The 8,383-nt window shown below is 41.2% G+C and overlaps 1 protein-coding gene across 2 annotated transcripts in view; it reads left to right on the top strand.

The window, feature by feature from the left end:
* Nucleotides 1-7,956, top strand: part of LOC138009456 (uncharacterized) — an 87,540-nt gene extending 79,584 nt beyond the window's left edge. For both annotated transcript variants that reach the window (XM_068856480.1, XM_068856479.1), the window contains exons 43-46: nucleotides 4-122; nucleotides 4,375-4,472; nucleotides 5,125-5,538; nucleotides 6,609-7,956. In XM_068856480.1, coding sequence (XP_068712581.1) covers nucleotides 4-122; nucleotides 4,375-4,472; nucleotides 5,125-5,538; nucleotides 6,609-6,714 — 737 coding nt within the window. In that variant the 3' untranslated portion in view covers nucleotides 6,715-7,956. The remainder of the gene's footprint in view (nucleotides 1-3; nucleotides 123-4,374; nucleotides 4,473-5,124; nucleotides 5,539-6,608) is intronic.
* Nucleotides 7,957-8,383: the final 427 nt, after the last annotated feature.

Genomic DNA, 8,383 nt, shown 5'->3' with positions numbered 1-8,383 from the left:
AAGGACTTGAAAAGGGAGCTGAACCTCCTCCTCCTCCACCTGCAGAAGAACCGCGAACACCATCCGACGAGGAGAGAAGCCAGTCTGTCGAGTTGCAGATACTAGGGTTAAATGTGTCTCAGGTTGGATAATATTTTCGTTTTGTATCAACATGCCTTTGAATTCCCTGGGGAACAAAGGGTCGCCACAACAACCTTGAACGAACATGGTTCTAGGAAATCCTCTCCATCTCGGTCCTCGTCTTACCAGCTGCCTTCACTTCAGCGTCAACGCTTCTGCACCACTGATGTGGACTCCATTCAATGGCTTGTCTGGTGACGTTAGAGACAGGCTTGCAGAGCGTGTGACCGATCCATCCCCATTTTTAACCGCGCGGCCATGGGCCGAGCGTGGTTCTTGCTCTGCACGTTGCTTAATAACCGCGCGGCCATGAGCCGAGCGCGGTTCTTCGTCTGCACGTTGATGTTTACTCGCCAAAAGCTGTTAAAACGTTAATGTACTTAAAATTTATGAATATTCCACTCTTTATTTAATACAAAATATATTGCTTTTTGTGTTATTGAAGCGTTTGATTAGAAGCGAGTATTGAATACATAAAAAGCCATTACGTCATTCATGGAATGTGTCGACGTTTCAACTTTTATTGGTAGGGAAGTAACCACTGTACTAAAGATAACCGTAGATAACGTACTTCTTGAATTATGTGACTCGTGTGACTACTTTGCAACCCCTTTGCTCGTGTAAAAAAAACAATTAAATTTAATCGTGATTTTTAAGAAAAAAAGCTCTAAGTTGTTAATAGTGTTATTCTCGTATCGTTCATATCCATACAAATACGAAAAAAGGTCCAGATTAATTAAGACCATTACGTCATCGGATATTTCACAACGGCTACGACTGATTTGCAATCGGAGTGTTTACAACGGCTATAAGTGACGGTGCAATAAGATCGTGTGCAGTCGTTGTTGTGAATTGTTGCGCTAAAGGTTGATCAGGTGATTTTGTGTCTACAGTAATCAATGAATCATTAAGGACTGCTATGGAATATGCACTAGATTGTGACTACAGTGGTAAGAAGACAGCTAAATTTTTAAAGCGCGTTTATAAGATCTAAAAGATCTAGTTTTTTTCGTTTTGTTGGCGAGCTGAAAGAAACTTTCACTCGGCCACATAGTCAGTGGGACTTCCAGTCACGCAACTTATGATGTTTATTCGCCAAAAAGCTGTTAAAACGTTAATGTACTTAAAATTTTATGAATAGTCCGCTCTTTATTTAAAGCATTTTATATATTTTTGTGTCATTGAAATATGTCATCATAACTTTTAAGAAAGAAAGCTAAGACTATTACGTCATTGGAGATTTCACAACAGCTATGACTGATGGTGCAATCGGAGATTTGACAACGGCTATAAGTAATGGCGCAACAAGTTTGTGTGCAGTCGTTGTTGTCAGATTCATCAGGTGATTTTGTGTCTATAGTCATCAGTGAATCAACAAGTAATGCTTTGGAATGTGTACTACGTTGCGACTGTAGTGGTAAGATTACAGATAAAATTTAGTTTTGTTGGTGTGCAGACCCAAACTTCTACTCGGTCATATAGTCAGTGGCACTTCGAATCACGCAACTTATGATATTTATTCGCCAAAAGCTGTTAAAACGTTAATGTACTTAAAATTTCATGAATATTGCACTCTTTATTTAGTACAAAATATATTGCCTTTTTGTGTTATTGAAGTGCTTGATTGGAAGGAAGTATTGAATACATAAAAGGTCATTACGTCATCCATTGAATGTGTCGACGTTGCAACTTTCATTGGTAGGGAAATAACCACCGTACTAAACATAGTCGTGGATAACGCAATTCTTCAATTGTGTGACTCATGTGACTACTTTGCTACCGCTTTACTCATGTGAAAAAAATAATCGTTTTTTTTAAGAAAGAAAGCTGTAAGTTGTTAATAGTGTTATTGTCGTATCGTTGATACCCACGCATATCCGAAGAAAATTCCAAATTAATGAAGACCATTACGTCATCGGAGATTTCACAACGGCTACGACTCATGTAGCAATCGGAGTTTTCCCAACGGCTATAAGTGATGGTACAATAAGATCGTGTGCAGTCATTGTCCGTTGTTGTGCTACAGATTGATCAGGTGGTTTTGTGTCTATAGTCATCAGTATTAGTTATCAGATCTAAAAGATCTTCTTGTCGTTTCTTGATCTCGGACTCGATTGGGGCTTGCCTGGTCCTTTCCTACGGTTGTTTATTTGAGATGACTTCCGGCCACTTGATGTTGAGGATGTTCCTGAGACATCTGTTAATAAATGTCTGGAGTTTGTGGGTCTTTGTTACCCGACTGTTTTCTGAGCCGTAAAGTAGGACCGACTTGACGTTGGTGTTTAAGATCCGGATCTTGTTGTGAAGCGAGAAAGCTGTTGATCTCCAGATTGGCCGTAGGGTGTTGAAGGTCTGTCTTGCTTTGTTGATTAGGAACTTGATGTCTCCGTCTGTGCCCTCATCCTTACTGACTACACTGCCCAGGTAAACAAACTTGTCGACTTTGATGCTTTCTTGGTGTAGTCGCACTGGATCTTGCTTTTTGTTGTTCACCCTCATGACCTCCGTCTTCCCGATGTTGATTTGGAAGCCAGTCTTCTCCTCTTCTTCTGCAACACGGCATAGCTTTTCTTGATCGGCTTGATATCTGTCGGAGAGAAGGCTGATGTCGTCTGCGTAGTCCAGGTCTTCCAACTGCTTCGTGAAAGTCCACTGTGTTCCAGTTCTCCTGCCTGCGGTGGCCTGCCGCATTATCCAGTCGACCACAACAGGAAGATCGTTGGCGACAACAGACATCCCTGACGAACGCCGGTTTGTACGAAGAAGGGTTCCGTCAGCTTCCCATCATGGCAGGTGGCATCTTCATACAGTCGTTGGATGAAACGAACTTTGGTGGAAAACCGTAGTGGTGCATCAGTCTCCAGATGACATCCCTGTCGACGCTGTCAAACACCTTCTGAAAGTCGACGAAGACTGAGTACAGGGGGGTCTGCCACTTCAGGGACTGCTCAATGTTGATTCGCATTGTGGCGATGTGGTCTATGCATGATCTGTCTTGCCGGAAGCCAGCCTGTTCATCCCGAATGTCTTGTCCCGTACTGCCTTTAGTCTATCTAGGATGATTCTCGTCAGTACTTTCCCTGGGATAGACAGCAGCGTGATTCCTCTTCAGTTTTTGCAGGATGAGCGGTCCCTTTTCTTCGGCAGCTTCACGAGGTCGCCTTTCTTCCAGTCTTCTGGCACTCTCTCTTGCTCCCAGATCTTGTGTAGGAGTGCGTGCTGGATGTTAGTTGAAGTCTGGATGTCTGCCTTCAGAGCTTTAGGTGGTATTCCATCAGGGCCTGCTGCTTTGCCTGACTTCAATGACTTTATGACCTTGATGATCTCATACTTGGTAGGGGGGCTGGTGTTAATAGCAAGGAGTTCAGTAGGTGGGGGATATCAAACGGAACAGATGGTGCAAGCCTGATGAGTGTTTCGTTGAAGTGTTTTGCCCATCTTGTTCTCTGGCCTTCCTCCCTTGAAATGGTATTGCCGCGTTCTTGTCTTTGACTGGGCGACTAGGTTTGCTGTTCTTTTTCCAGAGAGGGTCCTCGTGATCTCATATAGTCTTTTCATGTTTCTTTGGTCCGCTGCGGTCTCTGCTTCCTGGGTCAGCTCCTCAATGAGGCTTTTCTTGTCTGATCTTGCGCTTCTTTTCTTTTCCGGGTTTTTGTCCCAGTAACATGCTTGCAGTTCCTGCTTCTCTTCTTGGACTTGTGTTTGGTTGATCCGATCCTTTAGTCGTTTTCTCTCCGTAATCAGTGCCCATGTTTCTGTTGTCAGCCACTCCTTGTGTTTCCTTGTTTTCTTCCCCTTTCCTTTTGTATAATTAACGTAAAAAGATTTATTGACTGTTTTGGCGGTACTGTCCACAGCCTTTTATTTTTATTCATTCGCCGAACGCGCGGATAGAATCGAGAGAGAACTGGCGCCTGCGCAAAATCGGGAGACTTGAAGCTTTCGCGCTCGTGCGCGCTTCGTACGCTAGTCTACTTCGGCGGGAGTTACCCGTTTGCTTTTTTAAGTAGAATGTCCCTTATAACTACTTTGTCAAGCCAAACATGGAATACTGAATAATTTTTAGTCCTTATCCCGAAGAAACGTTTCCCAGATTAGCAGATTATTTTGTTACAACGTTTCGCTATGTGAACCTGAAATGAAAATTTGCGATACTGAGTAAAGAAGACACTTTGAGCTATATAATTGTCCCAGTCACAACATGTGCCTCGTTTAAGAGATCTGTCTTGGGTATTCTTTGCTATTCCTTTTCAGTGGAACCAGCCTCTACAAGCAGCATTCAAGGCTGCAGTTGCAACAGCAGCAACGAAGCACTGCTCAGAAACGGATGACTGCAGATCTACACCTACCAGGTACATTTTCTGCTTTTTCTGTTTTTCCATTCACTTTCCTGTTCCTTCTGTTTCTTCTTTCCCTCATTTGTTTTGTTCCTTTTAAATTTCCCTCATTCATTTTATTTCTTCTTTCCCTTACTTGTTTTGTTCATTTTTAAAATGTTCTATTACTGTGAAATCATGACAAATACCGTTATTGATGTATTGTTGACGATTCCAAACGAAGCAAAGTTTTAAGCGTACTGTTCATCCTCATTGTTTAAACGTCGTTCCGGGAGAAGTAAAGTAGCTCCGTTTGAATAAGGTTAGGGCTTTCAGACTAGCTCGCGCGAGCTAAGCGTTTCTTTGCCTTACATCAATATTAACATCGCTTGTTGAGTTAAGGAAGAAATAAAAAAATGACTAAAAAGATGACTAAGTAACCCGCCAAAGACTTCTATTACTAATGTTATCTTTCTTAAGATTCTGCAAAGCAGTGGTATTATTGACACCTTTAAACAAATTTTACGTTTGCTTGTGTTTCCCAGATGTCTATTGTAAATGCACATTTACAAAAACGACCAGGAAAAAGATAGAAAAGGCAAACAAACAAAAAGCAACAGACAATTTAAAATTATAGTTAATCGGTGATGTGGTAGTTCATGTTTCCTTTTTTTTATGGCTTGTTCAGTGCTCGCCGTAAGAGGGCAGCTTCGTTCATCATCTTCACAGAAGACCAAGTTCACATTCTTCCAGGCTACCCAAAACAGATCTTTATGGATCCTCTACTGGCAAGCTTAGCATTTTACTTGCAATTTCCACCCGGAATTTCCAATGTTGACGCTATCACGAAAGACAACCTCGTTTCCATCGTTAAAGGGTCTATGGCAGACATTTCAAACTCCATTAATGGTAACATTTCGAGCGTGCAAACCCTCGTCGCTGAAACGTCAACAATGGTAACATCAACAGTAGCTCCATCTAGGCCTATTGAGAAGGCCTCTTACAAGATGCCTTACATCATTGCGGGTTCCGTTGCTGGCGGATTGTTGGTCATTATCATTGCTGTTATAATCATACTGAAATGCAGTAATCCAAAGAACAGGTAGGACAAAAGTGGTGATCTTTACCCCATTTGTTATATTTATTACGAGAAATCAGTCAATGAAAAAATAACGATTTGATGCCGGCCTAAGAACAATCGAATAATTTTGTACAATTTTCTGCTTTGTGTCCTGGTAGACTCGGAAGTGTTATGGTAATTGCATTAGAAAACGGGTTGATCCCTAAATGGACGAATGAGTTATGGTCTTGAGCAAGCTACTTTTTTCTCGAAGTGCTTTACTGCACTCCAGGAAAGGAGTTGAAGTATAGATTACCAGTGGCCTGATCAAATCAATTGAAATGAGTTAATTAAAGTCAAAACGCGGAATAAGAAATGCGGGTCAAAATGCATACTACGACTACAAACTAAAATGTATATAAAAAGCACGTTGCTTGGCAACGGGCTAAAGGACGACAACTGAAAATCAGCGTCCAAGGCTGGAATCGAACCTCCGACCTACGTTTCTGAATGTTCTACCTATGAGCTACTAGAACTCACTGAAGAGCTGCTGTAGGTCGTTCAGGACCTAGATAGATTTAGATATAACTAGGCGATTCAGGATCTAGATAAAACAACCTACAATACGAGACATATTTAGTTGGAACACTTAGCGAATGGTCCAGAATCATCGTGTTACAAGATCGTAGCTTATACCACATCCCCCTTCCCCCAATTCAATGTTGTGTCAGAATTTTTCGGGCGACTACTAGTAGTTGTGGAAATCAACATTGGAGGAAGGGGGAAACGGGGATGGGTGTTCCAACAAATGTGACGAGTATTGTAGCTCTCCAGTAAGTTCCAGTAGCTCAATGGGTAGAGCATTCGATCTGTGTTACGGAGCTCTTAGGTTCGATTCGTGCCTGGGACTATGGCTTTCAGTTGTCCTTTCGTCCGTTGCCAAGCAACTTGCCTTCTTTATAAAATTCCCACGGGCTACACCTTTCCATCATTGATGAATAAACTGAAATGTCTATCGTGTAAGAAGATATAAGTTGAGAGATTTACATGCTTAAGATTCATAATTTGATTATTAATCCCTTTATTTTCCTGTTTTGCATAATGTTTAAAAGAATTCCCAAGCGCATTGCCGATTCTCCGCAAGACAAATCAAAGGTGGAAATGGAAGTCTTTCCTGGTTCCATCAATCATGGATACAACAGCGACCAGCCAAAGTGAAAGAATGAAAACCGTATCCGAAGAAGCAACAAGTGTTTGTTAAAGGCAGAAAATAATGATAAAAGGTCGAACTTAATTTTAAAGGTAAATAATCCATCAGCGTTGCGCGGCGTAATTTTATATAATAGGGCGTTTTTTGTAATTTTAGGTTTTTTTGTTTTTTTTTTGTATAACGGTGTGAAGGACTGTGTCCACTGCAGTAGTTGCATTTCGAACGCGGATGTCTGCAAATTTAGATTCCATTGTATACCGCCTGGTTATCTATCTCGCTCTGCAAGATTGTCAAATGATGAACCATGAAATTTATTAGGAGCAAATATTAGAGACCTTTAGATTCTAGGACGAGTACGAGAACGAGTACGAGATTTGACTGCCCGTTTTAGCGAAAATACTGAGAACATTTATAACCCGGACGATTAATCTTGCTCTTTGTTAGCAGCATAGGTTGCTCGGTTATTCTTATTGCTGGTAACTGAGCCTTTTCCTGATCGAAAAAATGCCAAAACCGCTATCGTTTTGGCGACTTGTTTTGACGCGACGACATTTTTGCAAAACCACGTACTAAAATGACAACGGTGTCACGTTTTTGCCGCCAAAATGGCGCTGGTTTGCGCGTGCTCACTGTTGTTTTATGAGAAAAATTCGTATTCGTAGCCGTTCTCGTACTAGAATCTAAAACTCTCTATTACCATAAAATGTTGCTGCGGAGACAAGTAATTGCCACATTTGCATATCACCTCCACTATGTCTGCTATAACCATTGTTTTACCTGACAAAGACATCTGCTCGTTAGCTCCCATTCCCAATTGTCAAAAGAAAACGATTAGCGACTTAAGTTTTATCTATTTGCTGTTTGTTAAGAATTTGGACATGTGTCATCTAGTTGTCAGAAATAATTTAACGCGTATTAATTAGTGTGCCCGTGCATGATCATAATATGAGACGATTTTACGTTTATGTAGTATAACGATTGGCCAACGAGATGTTCTCTCCTAGGAACACTCGAGCAAAAACAGTTGAGTCACTGAGGCCCGTTTCAAGGATCGAACTTTTCATGTGCCGAATCTAATGCAAATGAACGAAAACAATAGATTTTTCTCATTTGCATTAGATTCGGCACATGAAAAGTTCGACGTTTGAAACGAGCCTGTGTCCCAGTCTGAGGTTAAAATTTTGACCTTAAAATAACATCACTTTCCCATTTATTGTTTCAAATGGCTAATAAAAGTCTCCCAAATAAAATTGTCCTTTTGGTTTGTTCAGTGTACAGCCCCCATCCCCGCCCCCTTTATATATTCATTATTCGGTCTCTCGTTCCTCATGCATCTCTCGTGAGTTCCGCGGGATTGTTTAGAGCATCGTTCCATCAGTCCTCCTATGTGGTGCGGACTCTTGGGTGTTTAGGCAATCATGACAGATATATTGCAAAAAAGAATATTTTTAGGAGAATTCTCAGGACTTTCTGGCCGAGAATCATCTCCAATGAAGAACTTTTCATCAAAACAAACACCGCTATCAATTGAGATAAGAAGGAGGAAGTGGAGGCAAGGTTAAAGTACCTGTGTATTATAAACTTACACGGCCAATAATTAACAGGTATCAGAATATGAGCTTTGACCTGTGTATAATTTATTAAAAAGTAGAGCTAACATTGTCTGCCTGGTACCTG

Source organism: Montipora foliosa, chromosome 7, assembly GCF_036669935.1.
Source record: "Montipora foliosa isolate CH-2021 chromosome 7, ASM3666993v2, whole genome shotgun sequence".
Classification (NCBI taxonomy): domain Eukaryota; kingdom Metazoa; phylum Cnidaria; class Anthozoa; order Scleractinia; family Acroporidae; genus Montipora; species Montipora foliosa.
Note: the sequence above shows the minus strand (reverse complement) of the source record. Positions and strands in the feature narration are given on the sequence as shown.